At 37.9% G+C, this 23104-nt stretch overlaps 1 protein-coding gene across 1 annotated transcript; it reads right to left on the bottom strand.

Moving 5' to 3' along the window:
- Positions 1-3398: 3398 nt before the first annotated feature.
- Positions 3399-23104, bottom strand: DNAJC25 (DnaJ heat shock protein family (Hsp40) member C25). Its single transcript, XM_060609031.3, has 4 exons — positions 22691-23104; positions 9874-10026; positions 7115-7585; positions 3399-4620 (listed from the first exon to the last, which is right to left on the bottom strand). The coding sequence occupies exons 1-4, from the start codon at positions 23015-23017 to the stop codon at positions 4498-4500; spliced, it is 1074 nt and encodes a 357-aa protein (XP_060465014.1). The 5' UTR covers positions 23018-23104; the 3' UTR covers positions 3399-4497.

The following is a 23104-nucleotide window of genomic DNA, read 5'->3' as shown; positions in this document are numbered from 1 at the left end:
GGCATTTTTGAGACTTTAGGAGGCAGTGGAACTTAAGGGTACTTGTCCTTTTGAACAGACATTCCAAGCATGCCTCTATATCTCATTGATAGTGTCCCTGTAGTAAAGGTAGGCCTTAAACCAGCAAGTTTGTTTGTTGTCTCTGAAAGTTTGATTTTCTTTGAGTTGTCCTCTCAGCTGATTCACCCTCTATTCCAAAGGCAACAGGGGCAGGTAGCTGCCTCTAAAATCTACAGTTCCAACCCTGAGGAGCACTTTTTCACTCTAGCACAGTACCTTGCCCAAGGTAAGGGATTCAGATACCCATTAAAGGAATAAAGACACAGGGGTTTGTAGTCATCACTAAATACTCTCCTATTAACATAGATTTGACAAATGAAAATGACTTCCCTGTTTCCTCTAAAGGCAAGAAAAAACTCATTTATTGAACACTTAATATATGCCAGCACTTTATCCCTATCTTGTTTAATTCTCACAAGAGTCCTGTGAAGTAGTTAGTAACCCTAGTATTAAAAATAAGAAAATGAAGTTCGGAGCTTACCCTGCCCAAAGTCAAGCTACTGGTCAGTTGCAGAGCCAGAAAACAAATCTTGGTCTATCCAGCTACAAAGCCTGAGCCCTGCTACTGCATCTGGCTCACTCTTCCTGAGGTTATAAAAGAACTGCCAAATGAGAGGGAGTTTCTCTATCCCCTAATGACACCCATGGGGAGTCTGTAAAAAAAAACCCTAAGTCACTGACTTAAGACCATGTGATCCATTCCATACATAATTGTCAAAGATACTCTGAATCCTTTAAGTCCTAAGAATCTGATAAAAGTTTACAACTAATTATGTACCCTTTTTAAAATACCCATAACATTTCTCAATTGCAGGCAATCTAATCTATGTCAGACCCTAAACCTGTATGAATTTGCAGGCTTATAGTATTTTAAATCCTAATTATCTAAAAGATCCCCTCATTTCACAGATGAGGAAACCAGAAAGGTTAAATAATTTAACAAATTTTATTTAGTTATTAGGTTCTAGATTTGGCCTTTCCCATACTTAAATGTGAAGAGTATCACATTTTGGAAATAAAATACACTTTATCCATACACTAGTTTGTGTCAGTACTGATATTTACCTCCCTCAAATGTACAATTACAAATGAACAGAGATCATGTCTAATTTAATGTCTTAAAGTAGCTATATCTATTTTAATAATGTCTAATAAAAACCATTTCTCTTTACTTTCCACAAAACCTTCAGTTTAGGGCCAGCAGACTGGTTCATAATACTTACTTGAATGTTAGCTTAGCTTAGCAATGGCTTCCTTCCACTCAAGCAAAATATCTCCAAGGTTTGGGTGTTAAAAGGTTTACTGCACTGTCCAAAAGGGAAAAAAAAAAAAAAAAAGAATCTCAAAGTAAATGAATTATGATTTTCTAAACATAAACTCAATAGTACTAAAATACTTGTTAATTCTCTCAACTATTTTTTCATGTGACACTTAAAAATCCTACCTAACAATCATAGTTTTTAAGATAATACACATGGTACCTACCTAATAGATGTGCTCTGAAACAGCAACTTATGATTGGTAGAACTTGGAGAATTCATAAAGAAATAAGACCACTGAGGAAAGGGTTAGTAGTGGAATCTGTTATGAAGATATTTGACATGAATATAATCCTAAGAATAATTTTAGCACAGACCTCAAAAGTATATGAAGTGATAGCAATGAATAGCTATGCACTATAGACACGTAAACGTCCATCAAAAAGAAATGGTTATAGCCTTAAAATGAAGCATAAGGAAAAATTTCTAACTACTGAGGTGGGATCCTCTACCCAGGATTCTTCTCCAGATGGTTTTAAAATTCAGAAGCTTTTGTGGGTTTTTTGGTGGGGGGTGGGCAGAGTATGGAGACAATAAAGATATCCAGAGTACTTGAATAACTCTTGTAAAACAACTAATGGCTTTCTTCACTTTAGGATTTTGAAGCATAGTTCTTTTGTTGAGAGAGGAAAAGAGAAAAATCACAGTCCTTCTGTTAAGGAGAGTCCATTTATCTTCACCCATGCAATGATCCTGATTCCAAAAGAGCAACCAAACTTTTACCATGTGAGCAGGCTGGTGGGGGCAATTCCAGAAATAGTTTTCTAGAAAGCCATGGAAAATACAACAGTCTAGCAGGTACGCAAAATAATATCCAGGGGCGCCTGGGTGGGTCAGACAGTTAAGCGTCCCTTCGGCTCAGGTTCTCACAGTTCTTGAGCTCAAGCCCTGCATCAGGTTCTGTGCTGACAGCTCGGAGCCTGGAGCCTGGAGCCTGTCTCAGATTCTGTCTCCCTCTCTGCCCTTCCCCCACTCACACGGTGTCTCTCTCTCTCTCAAAAACAAATAAGCATTAAAAAATAAAAATAAAAAAAATAATATCCAACAGTTTGTATTAGCCAACCTTTATGAATGCTAACATTTCCAGTCCTTTTATTATTCCTTAGTACTAGGTAAAAAGTACCTAGAATACCACATGTTTCTTTGAAATTTTAACAGAGGGTTAAGTACCTATATTTCTTTTTGGTCCCTACAACCTATGGCACATATTTCTGTTCTTAGATGATAAACACTATTGTGTGTTAAATATAATAATGAATTCTAAGACAGGAGGTCGCTAACTGCAGATAACCTCAGCATCTCTGAAAGACATTTATCTGTGGTTGGGCATTTTTGAGGTTTGAAACATAGTTACCTATAATTTAGCTCTGTAATTTCTCCACCCTCCTAAAAATGAATACATGTATGAACCACTTTTATCTGAACACTTTTATCTAAAGTTTACAAAAATATAAATATTTCAGAATTTTAGAACTGTAAAAGGATCCTACTGATAGCTAGTTAAGCTCCTCCCCCAATTTTCCATTTAATGAGGCAACTGAGGCCCTCACTCATAGGTTAAACGACTGACAAGGATAAAACCCTTCCCTCCTTGCCTCTTTGTATATGTCACATTTAGGCTGAGCTCCTGAAAGCACTAGTTTACTTTTGCTACAGAGACTCTGCATCTCTATTATCTACACTATTCTTTTAAAACTATATGATACAAAAGCAGTTACCTTAATCTTTGATTTAAAATGTCATACCTTGGGCACCTGGGTGGCTCAGTCAGTTGATTTCGGCTCAGATCATGATCTCACACTTCATGGGTTCAATCAACCCCCATGTTGGGCTCTGCGCGGACAGTGCAGAGTCTGCTTGGGATTCTGTCTCCTCTCTCTCTGCCTTCCCCTTGCTCATGCTTTCTCTCTCTCACTCTCTCTCTCTCAAAAACAAATAAACTTAAATATATATATATATATATATATATATATATATATATATATATATACACATAAATTAAATGTCATACCCACAAACTTGTGACGTATTGCAACCATTTTATTAATATGAAGCATTGAGATACATCCTTTAACAGGAGTATTGATTCACTACCATGATTGTGTATCGATACTCTGATGCAGTATCATACTTGCTTCAGTCAAATTATGTGTGAATTGCTTTCACTTCCACATGTATAAAACATATATATTTCATTGTTTGAAAGAACAGCACACAGCCATGCACCTCCTCTTTCTGGCTTAAATGCATGTAAATACACTCATGTACACTGGATTTTTCATGGCTCAAAGACTTCATAATACATGAACAACTTTTCAGTACACTATTTCTGCTCCATCTTTTTTTTTCTTTAACTGAAGGGGTGTGGGGAGCAATACTGTGGTACAAAAGACCTTTTTACAAGGTCTCTTCTGGAAAAATGTTTGAGAATAGTTTTAGTCCTATAATGACTGTAATCAAGATCATCCTACAAGGACATGAAGGTAGATTCACTCTCCTGGAGAGTTTCTGATCTTATTAAGAATAGTACGACAGGGGGAAAATAGTATAAACACATTCTGGCAGAAGACTCTCCTAGAGAGATATTTTGAACATATTTCAATCCTAGAATGACTGTAATGAAGATGACATGACAGTTGAAATCATTTTGCTGAAGAAGTTTGTGTCTAAAGACACAGTGTATTTAAATGCTGTTGTAATTTTTTATGTTTTGTGAAAATATGAGAGGCCATGGAAGCAGAAAAAGGTAGCACTAGAACAAAGAATAAGGAAACACTTTTAAAGAATAAACACTTAACACATAAAAATTTTAAATGGTATCTAATAAATTTTCATGTCAAATATTTTAACTAAAGATACAAATTTTAAATGGCAACTAATAAATCTTCATGTCAGATCATTTAACAAAATCCACAAATAGATTATAAAAATTGAACAATCATAAATGTCTTATATATAAAGTTTTAAGGGAAAGTTTAAATTTCTACATTATTCTGTTTAATCAGATATTTGAGGAATTTTAAGTACTGCTGAGGAGCAGTTTTTACAATTCTAAAATAATTCAGCTATGAAAATAATGTCACAATTAAGGTTTGGCACAGTAGCATTCCAGCAATCCTCAGTCATCCACAAACGTTAACCGTCCAGGCCCTTCATTCTTCATCCATCTCCTGTATCGCTTCCATCTAGGGTCATTTGCCAATTTTTTCTTTAGTTCTTCCTCTTGTTCTTGTTTATAAACCTGTAAGTATAAATAACCCTAAATGACTTTACTATCCAAAGGGAAACATGTGTCATTACTTTTACAGCATATTAATATTTTTCAAATATAACTTCAGGTAAAAGTTTCCTGTGAATGTACACAGTCTTCTGAAGACCATGCATCTAAAAATACTAAGCAATTAAGCACCTTAACATTCAGGGTTAAATTAAAAAAATTTGTACAAGAACTTAGTAATTTTTGTCACTGATTTCTGTAACCTGAGAATACATTCGTTTCCTTACTGAAATCATACATCAGCTGAGTTGAAAGGGTGTAAACATTTCCTCTCCACAATTAATATCCAATATTAAAGAATCACACTATTACTTTAATACAATACTCTGAAAATTTAACTGATGACTTTCAGTATTTGTTAATGCTAACGAAGGGAAAAAAATGACCTTTTATATACACTTGTCTCCAAATTGAACTTACATCTACTTTTATCTTCGAAGAGAAGTTTTGGTTTTTCAAAATATTTTACTAAGGTTCCCAAAGAGGGCTAAATAAACCACAAAGGTATAGAACAAAGAAAATCTTCATGGATGTCAGCTGAAGCTAAATGGACAAGTTTTCATAACCAGTTTCATCAAATTGTAGAAAGAAATGATTTTACTACCAAATTTTAGGAGGTAATGACTAAGATCACCTCATATAATTAACATATGATAATTCAGCCCAGGATAGTACTCCATGGAATATATAGTTTTGTAAACTGGGCTGCTTACCCTACTTAAAAGAGAAAACTTTTCAAATAATTCAGGAACAAAACAGTATGTTACCTTCCATTTTTATGTTATTTACAAGCAGGCTAACTACATCTACTTGCGAAAACATTCTGGCAATTCATAGTAAGTTAAATATAATTCAGACTGGAACCCTACCTTCAGTAAAATCTATTTAGGACACCACCTATAAAAAGGAATGTTGGGGTGCCTGGGTGGTTCAGTCAGTTGAGCATCTGACTTTGGTTCAGGTCATCATCTCATGGTTCATGAATTCAAGCCCCAGTCTCATGGTTCATGAGTTCGAGCCCTGCATCGGGCTCTCTGCTGTCAGCGCAAAGCCTGCTTTGGATCCTCTGTCTCCCTCTCTCTCTGCCCCTCCTCCGCTCACGTGTGTGTAAGCATATGTTCTCTCTCAAATAAATAAATAAACTTAAAAAAAAAAGGGAATGTTTATGAAACTAAAAAAAACCAAACACACTTCAGATTTCTTAAGAAGGTCTCACTGTATTATTTTTTTGTTTTGTTTTAAGTAAACTCTACCCAATGTGGGACTCAAACTCACAACCCTGAGATCAAGAGTCACACTGGGGCACCGGGGTGGCTCAGTCAGTTAAGCTTCAGACTTCGCCCAGGTCATGATCTCGTGGTTCGTGGGTTCTAGCTCCATGTCGGACTCTGTGCTGACTGTGCCTCCCTCTCTCTGTGCCCTCCCCCACTTGTGCTCTGTCTCTCAAAAATAAACATTTTAAAAAAATAGGAAGAAAAAGAGTCACATGCTCCACTGCAGTGCCTGGATGGCTCAGTCACTTAAGCGTCTTTGGCTTAACTTTGGCTCAGGTCATGATCTCAGTTTGTGAGTTCAAGCCCCATGGCAGGCTCTGCACTGACAGTGCAGGCATGCTTGGGATTCTCTCTCTCCCTCTTGCTGCCCTCCCCCTTTCGTGCTCGCTTACTCTCATAAATAAATAAATAAATAGGAAGATAAATAAGTAAATAAGTAATAAGTAAAGTTACATGTTCTACCAACTGAGCCAGCCAGGCACCCCATCACTGTGCTTTATTCTTATATTTAATAACATCAATTAATTTTACCCCAAACCTAATATAATATCATTATGATGAGATTACTAGTTCCTCTAGGACTTTAGCTAAGCAGCTGCTCACTTCAAGGTAACTAGTATAGATGACAATTATATAGCATTTATTAAACTGCCCAAAATTTAGAGGCATTTTTTTAAAAATAAAAGTTAACTTTTCATAATATATTTATCATACAGAAGATTCTATGCTCATTTATTTTGAAATGAAGTTATTTCAACAAAATTTCCATCTCTTATTCCTTCTCTGTTTTGTTTTTTTTATCTCTGGCTAAGTTTACATGACTGAAAGAAAATTTGGGGAAGAACAAATTTTAATTAGAGCAATTAACAGAAAGTTGTTGTGACACCCTTGCAAACATAAATATTATCCCACTGCAGTTTAACACAACAAATTAGACCCTTCTTAAGATTTTCAGCATGAGTCAATTAAAGTATTTGAAGTTCATCTTTTAAGACAAATTACAGGTTAAAAACCCATTGTCCCACTACCAAATATAGTCACACTTCCAATAAAAACTGGATCTTTATTTATTATTTAAATCTTGGATTTCAGAAATTGGAGTGCATTTCTGTGATCCGTTCTCATACACCAAATTTTAACTTCAAAAGTAAGATAACACTAAAATCCCAGCAGAGAGTACTCACCTCATAATTCTCTTTTATCCAGAGCTCCCGTTTAAGAAAAGTTTCTTTCTGATGATCTTCTAGACTATCAAACTGAGACTTTGACATCTTCATGGATTTACGTATGATATATAGTCTTTCTTCTTCCCCATATTCTTTGCCTTTGATGTTAAAGTTATAGATCCACCGGCAATACCAGACTATATATGAGCACAGGTGAAAAGGTGCTAAGAGAATCTGAAACAGGAGAAGATCACATATCTGTGGCTTCTGATAGCCTCCCTTTATATCTATTTTACTTTTTATAATGTTTTTTATGATGCTCTCCTCCTTGTCACGAATTTCCTCTTTGGACTTTTTGTTTCTGCCCTTCTCTTTGGCTTTTCCAAGCAACCCCTGCTGCTTGGCAATCTCCATGGCTTGGATACGGTATTTGGGCACTGTGGCTAGGTAGCTGATTGCCTTGTCGTAGCTGTTCCACCAGCTGAAAAACTGGAATATTTAACAAAGAAAAATGGGTCATTTTTACTACCAAAATGCATCTTGGTGAACACCTTCCCCCCCTCCAAAGCCATTCTGATTAAAAATAGGGATCTCAAGGGGTGCCTGCCTGGCTGGCTTAGTCTGTAGAGCATGCAACTCTTGATCTCGGGGTCATGAGCTTGGCATAGAGCTTAACTTAATTAAAAAAAAAAAAAAATCGGGACCACAATCATCTTTCTCTGTAAGTAAAAGATAAAATTGAATAACACCCACATGTACATGGGATCTCAGGCTAGATAAATCAAGTAAGCCCTGAGCTGGGCCAAAAAGCCATTAATTCAGACAGGAGATAACCAAGATCAGAAGATAAATCCATGGAATCACACCATACCTTTCATTTCACATCTTTATGAAATGACTTTCCCTAGATCACTATTAAAAAATTCTCTCTCTCTCTCTCTTTTTAAGACTGTGAGACTGTGATCTACATTCTGGAGGACGAGTTAACTGGCAAAACTAGCCAGTAAGGAACTTGTTTAAAAAAGAGATCACAGGATATAGACTCAGGCAACTATATTCATTCCCATCTCTTTCCTAAGCCATCTAGACATATCACAGCAATGCTCATTATATTCTGAAGTAAAAGATTCAAATATGTTTGAGCTTGTATTTGACTGGAAAACATCTGGGACACCTGGGTAGTTCAGTTGGTTGAGCATCTGACTTCGGCTCAGGTCATGATCTCTCTCTCTTTCTCTCAAAACTAAATAAACATTAAGCGCGCACGCACACACACACACACATGGACTGTGACTGTAAAACATCTAACTTATTTCGTAAATATATACAAAGTGTTTTGTTAATTGTCAGAAAAAGCCCTACTCCTCACTATTCCACACATTTCATTTGCTGTTTTACTGAATGAATATTGCAGTTACACCGATAATATCTTGAAATATTATAGTAGCAATCTATTAGGACTAAGGAAAAGAAATGTTACTAGGATATCACATTATCTAAAACACAAAGGTAAAATTATCCCTGCTTTCCCCTTTGAAGGGAAAATACTTCTGCAAAAGCGGATACATTTAAAATACACGTTAGTTTTCAACAGTATTTCTATTTGTCATACAAAGTGATTCTCATTTCTGGGAATTAAGCTGGAACAGCAGTTTTCAGACTAGCAAATTGCTTCATTCTAATCATTTGACATGTTCTTTTCTTCTAGAGAACATAACAGGTGTGGTTAGTTTAAGAATAGTAGGAAAAACTCACTTAAAGCTGAAGTTAAATTTTTGTGACATTTAGAAGAACATGAAAAGTTACTACAGCTCTTTTAATCTGTTTCAGTAGTTTTCAGCCTAAGCAAGAGTGCCCTTAGCAGGCAGTGGAAATGTGTGGGACATTTTTGGTTGTTATAGTAATGGCAAGCACTTCTGGCATTTTGTGGATAGCCACCAAGACTTACTAGTTCACATTAAGAAGTTCAGGTTTGGGGGCACCTGGGTGGCTCAGCTGGTTAAGGGTCTGACTCTGGATTTCAACCCAGGTCATGATCTCACAGTTCCTGGGTTCGAGCCCCATGTTGGGCTCTCTGCTGACAGTGTGGAGCCTGCTTGCGATTCTCTGTCTCCTGCTCTCTCAAAAATAAATAAATATTTTTTAAAAAATAAAGAAAAAGTTCAGGTTTTCCCTAAATTTAATGAGAAATCATTGAAAAGTCCTACAAAAATAATGATATGATCAGGTTAACATTCACTCTGGCTGTTGGGGGAAATACTCTAAATGGAACAATGAGAAAAAGATCTATTGTTGAGTTTTTTATAGTTAAATAATGACATTCATCATTAATTTCTTGGATTTCCCATTTACAATGATTCCAATGTTATCGATTGGTTGAACAAATGAATTATTTTTCTAGTCTAAAAAAATTAGTCTCAACTGCAAGTAAAATTTTATAAGAATTTATAAGTATAAACTTTATAAGAAGGTACTTCTAGGGGCGCCTGGATGGCTTAGTCAGTTGACTGTTTGACTTTGGCTCAGGTCACGATCTTGCGGTTCATGAGTTTGAGCCCCGCGTCCGGCTCTGTGCTGACAGCTCAGAGCCTGGAGCCTGCTTTGGATTCTGTGTCTCCCTCTCTCTCTGTCCATCCCCTGCTCGCTTGCTCTCTCTCTCTCACAAATAAACATTAAAAAAAAAAAAAAAGGTACTTCTAATTCAGTTTTAATGCCCAGTACCAGGCAATGTGCACTCAAACACATACACGAAGACATACACCTCCATTAATACCAACCTGAAACACTGAAATAGCACATACACTGACCAAAATCACAACTCTAACATCCACTTTGGGGGCTAAGCGCCTGCTGTAGTAATGATAGTAATGGCTATAGTACTCTTCTGGGTGATCCAGCATGTAGTCATAATCTTTTCGTGTTTCTTCATCCTGTAAAATAACAAGATACTCAATTTCATAGGACATTTCATTAAATGGACTTAGTTAAGTCAAACAGATAATCTGTTAAGTCAAACAGAATTTTATAATCATGTAAGATTAATCTGAATAAAAGGACTGAAACTATCAAAATGAAAAATTTCCCACCACTCTTCAAAGGCACACATAAATTTGTTTCTAGAACTTTAATATTAGGTATAAAGCATAATAAAAGTAATCTCTCCAAATTTGTAAGTGTTGTTAGTCCTCCTGAAAAAATAAAAACATTTTAATAGCAATTAACCATGATGTTTTAGGCAGCGTTATGGTGCTAATAAGGATGTTGTCACATTCTTTTAACTTCAGAACATGTTGATACCTACTTTCAATAATTATTCATAGGAACAAATGTTTATCTCTATTATAGATATTCGCCATCATTTTCCAGCCTTGTATAGAAAGTTTTCTGTTGAAAGCAATGATTAAGACAACAAAAAGCAGACAAAGCCAGTCTGTGCCTTATAAAACTGAATTATGCTCATCTCCAAGAAACACTGATGCAGTATAATGGTAAAAAGTTTAACTTTGTGACTTCAAGTGAAATCTTTAGCCTCTCTGAGCCTCACTCTTCCTCATCTGTAAAACAGAGATAATATCTACCCTTCTAATTTTACAGGGTTATTTCAAACATCAAGTGATACAACATTATAAAAAACATGTTACAAATACAGAGTATTTTACTATTATATTATCACAGCCCAGTTCATAAATAAGGTAACATATAGATCTTTCTTAATTACACAAACACGTTGAAAAAAAAATCACAGCATTCTGAAATGCTGCTCTGAATGTTCACAAATAAAACATTTCTTAAAACCTCTAATTTTAATCAATTTCAAATAGAGATAAATGCCAATCTCTTACTGAGCTACATAGGTTGAAGAACTCTACACAGGGTTATGATTTGCTTCTTTATCACACAGGAAACCTATTTTGTCTTTCTTTTTTTTTAAAGTAAACTCAGGGTGCCTGGGTGGCTCAGTCGATTAAGCATCCGACTTCAGGTCATGATTTCACGGTTGGTGGGTTTGAGCCCCACGTCAGGCTCTGTGCTGACAGCTCAGAGCCTGGAGCCTGCTTCGAATTCTGTGTCTCCCTCTCTCTCTGCCCCTCCCCCTCTCATGCTCTGTCTCTCTCTCAAAAATAAACATTAAAAAAAAAATTAGAGTAAACTCTTCCCCCAATGTGGGGCTCAAACTCATGACTAGAGATCAAAAGTCGCTTGCTCTACCAACTGAGCTAGCCAAGTGCCCCCTATTTTGTCTTATGTCCAAAGAGTGTTAAAGAATAAAACCACAACAAATTCTTTACTCTCTGTAAGGGAGGGAGTACAACAGAAACCATTATGAAAATTAACCATCTTATTTAACCTAGAGGCTGTCTTTCTAGCATGAATTATTCAATATTCATAAAATTGTAAATTCTTAACTAAAGGCATTTCAAAATCCATACCTAGTGCTTTACCACAGATGAAGGCTCTGGGGTCTATTCAGGACCTCCTGACCCTTCCAACATGCAGTTTCTGAGATTTGAAATGAGTTTGCTAATGGCAATATCTCCTCTGTACCCATTAAAATCATTATATGTTTTCTAATAAGAATTGTGAATTTGAGCACATTCTCAGTGACAATTCTCTTAGATTCAGTACGTTCAAACTATTTTTTACCTCTGACTAGAATCTGAAACCAAATAAACTAGTATCTAGTATAATGAAATTTAAATATATTTAAAGTCTACTCTACCACACTATTTGGAGGCCCAGTATGAGAACTGTCTGTTATTTAGAGAGGGCTGAGTTCAGGCTGTTTTTATTTTCAAATTCACTCTTTGAATGTTCTTTTCTGTTAAAAAAAAAGATTTTCTGGTGGCAATTGGCACATGCCTCAACTGTCAATCCATTATTCTTTCTATAAGGCATTATATTTTATAGCTTCTAACCTAAAAAGGGCAAAACTTTTTAGGTCATACAGATAGCTCTGAAGACTAAAACCCACATATCTTGATGTATCTCATTTTGAGTACTTTAAGGCATCTTTTAAGAATTTTTCCATTCTCCCTCTAGTTTTTGCTTTTTGGACTAATTTTATAGAAATGTTCTGCTTTTGGCCTGAAATCTTTGACTTTTCATTCAGCCTCCCAATCTTGGTAGATGCCTTTTGAAATGCGTTTCTTCAAACACAATTCTTCTTGCTCCAACTTGATTACATGTAGTAGTTTTGAAACTAACTGCCACACTGATCAGATTCCTAAAGAACTCCAGCCAGCATCATTATCTACACAGAGCCCTTTGCCCAGCCTGACTGTACTCCTCCTGGTTAAAGTATACAGCACTGTCTTTGAGTGTGACTGAAATCTGCTATGTGAATGTCATAGGTCCAACAGTTATCCTCTCGTCTTTGTTCTCTTAGTGAAGGTCACAATCCACAGAATGCAGATATCCCTATTCAAACATTTCACCCAGATCTTCTACCACGGTCACCATCTTCTCACTGGTCCCTAAATTTGTGACTTACTTCATTGAGTCCTGAGCTCTTCTAATAGGATGGTCAACTAATGTTCCAGCAACCAGCCACTCCAAAATCTGAACCTTGTGTCTGGCCTCTCTGCTGCAACCAGAGCCTGTGAAGTCTATTCAGAGCCCTCTAATGAGGCCTCAAATTAATTCCTGCAAAAGGTTTCAGGATCAAGTCTGACTTCACGGGATGGTTTTCTTTTCTTTGGGGTCACCATAAATTTATGACCCCGTTTTTGTCACGATTAAAGACAAGAAAGGTTGGCCACCTCCTTGTTATAGGATTTAATCAGCCAGAATCTTTACTCTTAGGTTTATAGCTTTCTCTCCAGATTGAAGAAAATTATCTTAGGCTGAGGTATGCATAATATACCTTGGAAGGTATTCAAGGTTGGCACAAATTGGAGAGTTAGTTTTCAACAGTCTAAGTCAAAATTCTACTCTCTAGTAGCCTACAAAGTTTAGAATCAACCTAGTAAGAATACTAGGTTACCAACGATACCAGGAATACTAGCAAGGATACCTGGAATACTAGCAAAAAAGAAAAGACAAGAGGCTGAGACCCAATTGAAAGCTACAGGTACATACATATTTTAAAACCATTATATTTATTTTTTCTCCCACCATCCTGGAACTCAGTCCTCAATCTCCAGTGATTCCCTGTGGCTAGTAAGTTAAAATTTCTTGACATGCAACAAGGCCCCCATAACTAGTGCACTCTTACCTAGCAACATCTCATCACTTGCCCCTCTTTTGCCCATAGCAAACATCAGATAGTAATTTCTGAAATTTGGTGTGTTCTTCCAGTACAGCATGCCCTTTCATACCTATGTCTTTGAACATATAATTCTTTCTACCTCAAATGCCCATCCCTTTCTTCCAACCTCATGAGCTCCTATTAATCCTTTAGGACACTCTTATTACATATGTGACCTATTTATTATAGCACTTATCACATTGTAATCATTCGTTTTTTCTTTTGCTTGAGTGAGAACTTCTGGAAGATAGGTAGGGTGACACATTAATCTCTGTATATCCAAGGCCTACCATAGTGCCTGGCATTCAGTAAGTGTCATTTAAAAAATGAGTAAAATTTTGTAAAGGCTCTCCCTCACTATACACAGGTCTTCATCTCACCAGGAAGGCCGGTGATTATTTCACAAAAACTTGGGCTTAGCAGAAATGACTGCTTGATTTCATAGCTTATGAAAATATGCTACTGTGGCTAAAACAGCTTAAACCTTAAAACAGTTTAATGTCTTACCTTTCAATAAGGTAGTATTTTTTCTTTCAGCAATTTTGTGGATCTTAAGGTCCCAGGGTCAGGAGATTCCAACTTCTTTCCAAAACCAAAACCTTTATACTTGTTTCTTCCTCCTCTCTGTCCTGAGCCTTGACCAGCAGGGCAATAAGCTCGTTTCTAATCTCTACAGGAAAAAATGGTGCTTCTGCTGGTGTCCACTCCACTCCCAATCCTCTTGGGCATATGCAGGAGGACTGGAACAGAACCACCAATATCTAGATCAAAAGTGAACAAGAGGAAACCCACAAGCAAAGAAAGCACTGAATCCTTCCTTCTCTTATGAAAATGATCATTCCCCCCCCCCCACCTCCCCAGAGGCAAAAATATATTATGTTCTTGCCCTTGAAGAAATAATGAATTGTTTGGTCTCAATATACATAAATTGCAATAATTTGTATTGCAGCCACTTATACATTAAAATTTTTCTGTTACACAGATAGTAGAAACCATTTTAGGTTGGATGTTAAAGGCCAGGAATCAATAGTATATTAAAAAAACATAGTAATATTTTTGTTCATTCTTAAGAATATATATTAATCCCATTTTAAAAGAAATACACACACACAAATGATCCTTTAAAAAAAATAACATCTGTTCCTACATTTTTATCCAGGCCATTACATCCTACTACAGAGGAAGGAAATTCACTGCTGTCAGTTTCATTTCTCTCCCTGCTTCCTGACCCCAGTCACTATGCCACTGTCTTCCCATGTCTTCTCTTCTTTCCACATGTGACCTCAACAACTTCCACGATTTGCAGTATCACCTACATACTAGTGATACTCGGATTTGCTTTCCCTGTGTCCTCCTATTTTCAAATATCTCCTAAGCATTTCCTAAATGTAACATAACTATCTCAAAACAAACATGCAAATCTGTCCCTCCGTGTCAGTTAATAGTATAGTATCACCATCTACTTGGTAACCTGAGCTTTTAAAAACCTTGGTTATTTCCAAATCAGGGGCATAATTACACGGGCATTAAGCCTGTGCTCAATTCAAAGGAGGATAAAAAGACAAATAAGATAACGTCCTGGTCTCAAGAACTCTTCCATTTAGAACAATCTAGCAAGAAAAATGCAATTTGATGTGCTAAGGAAGAAAAGACTAACTCTGCCTGAGACCACTGGTAACAGAAACCACAGCAGAGAAGAAGTAAGTACTGGATCTTGAAAAGCAAGTACAGTGTAAAATCTGTTCCAGCCACAGGAAACATCAAGTGTTGAAGTACAGAAGCATCAATGAATTTAATGGATTCAGCGAAGGTTGCACAGTAGGGAAATTTAGGAAGAAAGTATAGTAAATGTGCCCAGGAAGACAGATTTGGATAAGAACCGTGGAGAGGACCTTGTATGCCATGCTGAAGTGCTAGAGTAGTATCGTCTGTGCTATTCAAAAACAAAATGTTTTAAAGCATGAGAACAATACCACTAAGTAGAAGTGTTTATTTTCGAAAGCTAACTCTGACAATATTGTGCAGAATGGAATGAGGGTGCCTGGCTGGCTCAGTCCGTTAAGCATTAGACTCTTGATTTCAGCTCAGGTCGTGATCTCATGGTTCAAGAGTTCGAGCCCCATATGGGGCTCCATGCTGATGGTGCAGAGCCTGCTTGGGATTTTTTCCCTCTCTCTCTGCCCCTCTCCTACTCATGCACTCTTGCTCTCTCTCAAAATAAATAAGCTTAAAAAAAAAAAAAAAGAACAGGATATCAAGTTTAGAGAAGATGCTAGAGAAAATAGTGGAAGATTCTGAAAAAGGAAGAAAAAAATTACTGGAATCTTTTCAATTCTTGGAGCCTCCTGGGATTATCTATTCCTGAAGGAGGGTTGCACCTTTATAGGGACAGAAGTAACATGTAGAAAACTGGAAGTAATGCAGATAATTCTTCTTCACAGAAAGATAAATTGTGTCCAGTGGAATACAACTGACTATTGCCTTGTCATACTGGCCAGTTTTACAGGCACTTTAGTGTTCCCTGTTCGTGAATGTGTGGCAATTTTTCTCTTTTGAACTGATTTCAATATCTTAGTGGTTCCTTCATTAATTAATTAAATAAAATCTGACAATGTTCATTTTGTGTTTATATGAGTCATAATTACATCCTCTTTTAAAACGTATGCTTTAACAAACATAACAAGATTGACTTCTCAAATGTTTAATTTTGGGTAACTATGCTACAAAATGAGACACAACTGAAAATATGAACCTAGAGAACACAGATTTTAGAGTTGTCACAGATGTAGTTGAGTTTCACCAGGAATAGATTAGAAAACAAAAAGAAAAAAGAGTACCCAAAGGATAGAACTCTAAGGAAAAGCAATGTTTAAGGTGCTGGCAGAAGAAAAGATTATAAAGACTGAAAAGAAATGACTAGAAAGACAGGTGAAAAGGGTGAGAATAACACTGAGGGTGTTTAGGGAGAACAGCTTAAAGAACTATATGATCAGCAACATCAAATGCCACAGATCACACCAGGAGGGAGAAAGGAAGAGCAGCTCTCAGATCTGACACCTAGAGCACCACTGTTCACCTGAAGAACAATTCCAGTATGTGTGCTGATACACGTCAGTCTACGGCAGCTGGAAGGAAAAGGAGATGAGGAAGTAAAGATAGCCAACAGTGAAAAAAGAAGAAAGATGTGACAGTAGCTTTGAAAGAAGCAAAATTAAGTGAAAGGAATGTGAAATGAACCAACTAAGAGATTTTCAAGTTACCAAAGAAGAATGACAAAATTCCAGAAAATGGTGGAAATGAATTCAGTCAAAAACCTCCCCGTCTTCCCTAACCCATTCTCAATATTCTCAGAATTTTCTTCCTGAGAGAAACATCAGGTTGTATTATTTCTCCTCTTTAAAACCTCTGGTAACTATTCGATACATAAAGTTCGAATTCCTGAACACGGAATAAAGGGTTGTTCATCATCTGATCCCAAACTGTGTTCCAGTCTCCTGAAACATCTCCCTACCATATGCCTGACAGGCTTCTAACCTAAAAGTAGTAGATCCTCTAAAATCTGTGAAAAATGCAATAAGGGTCTCTGTGCTGTGAATATCTCAAAATGTTCTTTTTACCCATGATAAATCTGCACAGGCTAAATTAAAATCTCAAGTGCTCAGTTTCTGGCCAGAATTCTATCAACTCAGTAGTTTTTGTGTTAATCAAAAGCTCTGATTGGGTGTTGATAACATCATGTGTCAGGTAGTCACAGAACTAAAATTAAATATATCTGGTATATAGTCAGTCTTGGCCATAAGTAGGGAATAACAGTTGAAATTAAGGGATCAGTAAAAAATAAACACTTATGGACTCACAGCAGAAATCGTGTGTGTGGTGCATAAGGTACCACACCCTTCTTCTGGGCCCATGGGAGAAATCACTATCAAACATGTCCTCCTTCCTTCTCACTAAACCCAGACAAGATCTCAAAACCTTTACAAGTGTTTCAGGGAGTCATAACCAATCAGAGTTGACATGTAAAATGAAAACTATCTGCCATCAAGCTTAATTAAGTTGGCTGTTTATCAGCCATCACAACTGTATTCAAAATATACATGTTTTTTATTATTTTTATGAATACCCAATTATTATGAATGATTGATTAATCTGGATAGATGCTAGGAAAGAAAAACAATAATTCTAAGAAGTGCAGTTAATTGTTCCTCAAAACAAAGAGTACTTCAGAGAAATATAATAAAAGTGATCATTGGTGGAGAAAATACTATTATAATACCTTACCAAACTAGATCTCATTCCTGGAATGAGTCTTCCATACTCATGACTCCATGTTTTTGTTGATCAGGTTTTCCGTCTACCAAAAATATCCCTTCACTGTCAACTGTTGGTGACTGTTCTAGATCCAGATCAAAGAGTACATTCTTCTCCAATCCCCAAAGAAGAAATAATTGTGTCCTCTCAGTGCTGCAATATAACCTACACATTTTTTATTATATAACTTAAATAAATAATAACCACACAATAAGTACCTGTCTCCTTGTTATGTTAAAAGATTAAAGGCAAGAACTGTGCCTTCTTCATTGTTACTGTCTCCTCCCTCAGCGCCTCCCTCAGTACCAGTTACAGAAAGGACTGAATAAGAGAATAAACTAAGGAAGAACAATAAACAGTCACATAAAAGGGTAGGGTGTTCAGAATCCACCCCTTATGCCCAATTCTTCATAAGTGCTAAAGCTCTGCTACACCAATTAGACTGATAGAAAACTAAAGTGTTCTTGTGACTTCCCTGCCAAGACAAGGCTAAAGTAGTAAAAGGCTCTCACTACAGATCTCCTACCTTATCAGATAACCTTCATGCCAAGATCTTTTGGCAATACTGCCAAGATCTTTTCTGTTCTTTTGTGATTTTGCAAAATGGTGTCAAATTCTATTTTCCCATTTTCTAAGTGCATTCTTTCCACCTGTTCCCTCATCTGCTTACTTCTATGCCTTCCGTATTCTATCTACTTCATCTAATTGTTATCTATATTCAAAAAGGGTCAATGTTTTCACTCAAAAAAAACAGAATTTATCCTTAGAAATAGATGTGCATTTTCTCTCATGCGGGAACTTTTCATTCATAGCCATCCAACCTACTTTATCTATACCACTCTTTAAAACTACAGTTAATTTAGGGTAAAATACCAAAGTAGGCTTCACATAACAATGTCACAATGTCAGAAATCCACTTTCAATTTCTATTCAATCCGAATCTATCTCCAAATATGAGTTTTCATTTAACAAACATTCATTATCTGATGTGCCAGACACTGGGCTAGGTTCCATGGATATACATACAAAAAGGCAAGGAGATGGTTTAGTGAAGAAAGGAGGGCTACTCCATATTTACAGTGCAGTGTGATAAGTGCTATATCCACATAAAAAGATTCAATGTTGACACAGCAAGTGAGAGTCCATTTACTTAACTTCCAAAGTCCACAAATTCCCTGAATCCCAGTAGTCGAATACACTAAATACTATTTCATTGTCTTAACTTTGCTTATATGATGAAGCAAATATAACACAGTGTGTAAAATCATAATGGTTTGAAGTCCTGCTGAGAACTGCATTTTTAAGTTATTTGAAAATGTGAACTAAGCATGACTTGATGAAAGCATCTGACCAGTGCCTTCGCCATCCACAATTACCCATCCTTCTTTTTCTGGTTTTCCTCAGTATCTCTGTGCACAGGTAGAATCTGTTGCTAAAATAACAATGACCAAGTGTGATATCTCCTGTCTTACCAACTGTATTTAAATCCTGTTAGTGTACTTATTTTTTTAGCAACCACCATCTTAAAAAGCCTCTCTCTCTTTCAAAGAGGTATTTATTTGACCAAGACAACTTCAGTCATAAATCCACAAGAATTCACAAATATAAGTTCCCATTTTGGTGATATATTTTATTATCAACATTCAGAGATCCTTGGTTATTAGAAGTTTTGATGGAAAACCACTATAAGCTTATAATGAAGATATAATATAGCTTCTTATATCACATATATTAAAAATATTAAGAGACTTGAACAGACTAATAATAAGAGAAATCAAAAGGTTATCAAAAAATTATGGGGGAAGAAAAAAGACTCCTAGCTCCAATGAATTTATAAGTAATCATTTCAGATTTCAAGAAAGGAAAAATTTCTTTTAGATACACTGTTTCAAGATGGAATCTACCTGTGCATTTTACAAAGCAAATATAAAATCAACTTCTTCCATATGTCAGGAATAACTGCACATGGCTATGAAGGAGGACACAGTCTTCCCAAGTCCCTCCCTCTTTCTGGCTGGCTTTGTACATAAGTACACCTCTCACAGGGTTTACTGTTATTCTTTATGGAGAAAGATACAGCGCATACCAAAACTAGCAAACAGAACAGAAGTGGTCCCAGGTAGGCATCTGCTACCTCCATGAGATGATATGTGGAATTCTAGATAGGCTTCTGCATCTCCTTATTCCAGAGCCACTGGAACCTACCAACTCCTCCCACTATTCTATCTGATCTGCTCTTAGCAAAGGCCATGTGAACCTCTTATCCCTCACAAGCCCTGATTCCAGCCTGCAGATATAACTCAAGTAGTAGTTACATCCCCATTGCCTCAAAGGGATAATTTGAAGGCTGAAGCTATCCAAATTGGATGACCCCAGTTCACTAGATCTTTGCATTACCCAGAAATGAATTCTCTGGCCGCTTACTCACAGTTTTTCATTATGACAGAAATAAAACCTGACCACCCTGTTTGTTTTTAATAACTTCCACATACAGCAAATCAAAGTCCTTTTCTTTATTCCAGGAGAGGGAATCTGCAATGAAGTTTGAAAAAGAAAAGTTTCTGGAAGTGTTCCACTTAGAAGTCCATCTCTATAACTGTAAAACTGTTTTCATAGAGCTGAGCTAGGTCTGATTTTCAGGGTCCAAACCATCCCTAGACATCCCTTTCCTCTGACAGTAACTCTGAGTGGGGCTGGGGAAACTACTGCACATTCTCTCACTCCCTCCTCCATCAGCACAACTCCAATTGTTTCCTGTTTGGAGACATTTGTAGTATTGCAAACCTCTTGTTGGAATCAAGATTAAAAGTGTTACTTTTGGGGTGCCTGGGTCACTCAGTCAGTTAAGCGTCCAACTCTTGATTTCGGCTCAGGTCACAATCTCATGGTTCATGAGTTCCAGCCCCATGTCAGGTTCCACACTGACAGTGCGGGAGCCTGCTTGGGATTCTCTCTCTCCCTCTTTCTCTCCACCTCTCCCCAACCTGCTCTTTCTCTCTAAATAAATAAATAAACTTGAAAAAAAATTACGTGTTACTTTCTCCAGACATACCAGTTTTTAGCTGCCAAAAAGTGCACAAATTATTTCATTGAGCTTTCATTAGCTAACCAATCAACCCTAAACTTTAGGGGTAAAAACTTTTAGAGGCAACCAATGCAGATCTGCCAAATCAGCTTCCAAATATGTGTCTTCAAGAAAATGGCAAGAATAGTTAAGAATCTTGGGGTTCCTCCCAGCAAGAATTTATCTACCATCTCTCATTCTTGGTTCTCGTTTACTAACATGCTCACCACTCTCATGCCAAACCATCTCCAACCCCAGCAGAAGGCAACAGCTGCCAGTGCTTCTGCTGCCCTCTCTTCTGGAAGTCCTCCATCCCTCCAGTGCTTCCTTATATGCCACCAGGTCCTTCTGCCTGTTTGTCTGGACCACTAGATTTCCTCACTGCAGAAAAACACAGATTGGGGCTTTAGATGCTGGGTTGTCCTGGATGGAGAAGTTCTTTCCCATTTTTGGGAAGTCTTTCCTCAATCACTCTATATCCTAAATAATAAGCAACTAAACCCTCTGGTATCTGCACTTTCCCCATGCCCCACTCATTCTTCAGTTAATTGCCAGTAAGAATTACAATCTCAACAATGCTAGTCATAATTCAGCAAACTCCACACACTCATTAATGACTCCATATTATATAAATTGCTCTGGAAAGCATGAATGAAAAGCCTTTAACTCCTTGTTTCAGTATTTTCAGCTCTGGGAAGCTAATCTATAAAAATAATCCAAGGTTAAATTACAGTATACCCAAAGTAGTCATTAAAAGCAGACAACATAGCAACATGGAAAACTTTGACTCCAAAAAAAAAAAAAAAAAAAGGAGAGGGGCGCCTGGGTGACTCAGTCAGTTGATCACTCCACTCTTGATTTCGGCTCAGGTCATGATCACAGGGTTGCAGGGCAGCTCAGAGCTGAGTGTGTGTGGAGCCTGCTTGAGATTCTTTCTCTCTCTCTCCCCCTCTACCCCACCCCCACCCACCGCAAACACACTCGTGATCTCCCTCTCAAATTAAAAAAAAAAAAAATATATATATATATATATATATATATTTTTTTTTTTTTTTTTTTTTAAGGCTGGAAAGAAGTACCTTACAATTGCTGTAAATTGCTGGTACATTTGCATGATGGGGCCCTTGAAGCAGTTACACTTCCATCCAATAGGAGTTACACTTGTGATTCCTTATATGGTTTGATTTTTGCAGTAGGAGAAGAGAACAGGATCAGGCTAAATCTCCCCATCCCCAAAGGACTCCATAAAGCCTTTGTCAAATGACTACACACATATTCACAAACTTTTCCTGTCAAAAATTCTCAGAGTCTTGAATCCCAAGTCATTAAGCACCTATTTACAGGTCCTATACAGTGGATTTCTCCACACTTATTCAATCCTCCTAATAACCCTCTGAGGAGGTATCACGGCTTTAATTTTGCATATGAAGAAACAGCTACTGTGACATATTGAGTCACTATCCAAGGTCATACTTGGGGTGTAGGAGCCAAGAGTCAAATATCCGGTCTTCTGACTGCTTGTTCATTGTTTTGTTTTTCTAGATCCGTAAACCCACGCTAAATGGCACATTTAATACCATGCCCAGAAATCAAGTTTCTGTCATGTCAAATTGGCGCCATCACAGTCATTCAATATTGGAGACCTTTCCTGTGTTCTATCACAGATCCTGGTAATAACAACTACCTTGCTTTACAAGTGTGAGCTACACGTTTTTAAAGCGCTTTCACTAAATCCTTAGATGCCCAAAGCTTTGCAAAACTGTAACAAAAAAGGAGAGGGCTGTCCCCCAAGGCCCGAGGGGGCTCCCATCTTTGTCAATGAGCCGTATGGGTTCTTTCGCGGGCCGCGTAGGAAATCGCGAACATCCTAGATAGGAGTCGTGGCGGTGGCCGCGCCCGGAGTCGGGGTCACCGAGAACCCTGCTCCGCAGGCCAGGAGTCTTCGCAACCCATCTGCTCCCCCAGACCTCACCTTAAGAGTCTCGTAGGCGGTCGCCACCAACAGGAAGGCCTCTTCGGCGCTCTGCGGCGTCAGTCCCGGGCCCTCATCGCCAGGCTCAGGCCGGTAGCGGTCGGGGTGGTAGCGCCGGGCCAGCTGGCGGTAGGCCCGTGCTATCTCCGCCTTGCCTGCCGTGCGGCTCACGCCCAGCACCTCGTAGCAGTCGCGCGTGCCGCAGTAGAGCCCCTCCACCAGGGCCCCCGCGGGCCGCACCAGCAGCAGCAGCAGGGGCGGTAGCAGCACCAACCAGCGCCGGCCGGCAGCCCCGGCTCCCCGGCGCGGAGCAAGCGGCGCCGCCATCCCGGCCTCGGCCGCTGCTCCACCACCCCAGCACCTCTGCCGCACACCGCCGTGCGCCGGGCTCCGCCTCCCCGACCTAACTCCACA

The sequence above is a fragment of the Panthera onca genome, chromosome D4 (assembly GCF_046562875.1).
Source record: "Panthera onca isolate mPanOnc1 chromosome D4, mPanOnc1 haplotype 2, whole genome shotgun sequence".
NCBI classification, from domain to species: Eukaryota; Metazoa; Chordata; class Mammalia; order Carnivora; family Felidae; genus Panthera; species Panthera onca.
Note: the sequence above shows the minus strand (reverse complement) of the source record. Positions and strands in the feature narration are given on the sequence as shown.

Bases quoted from the DNA above. Each gene is read 5' to 3' on its own strand.
- DNAJC25 (XM_060609031.3), bottom strand. From the start codon at position 23,017: ATGGCGGCGCCGCTTGCTCCGCGCCGGGGAGCCGGGGCTGCCGGCCGG. The intron at 10,027-22,690 runs GTGAGGTCTGGG...GTTATTTTACAG, and splicing joins CCGCCTACGAGACTCTTAAG to GATGAAGAAACACGAAAAGA. The intron at 7,586-9,873 runs GTTGGTATTAAT...TAAATATTCCAG, and splicing joins GTGCTATTTCAGTGTTTCAG to TTTTTCAGCTGGTGGAACAG.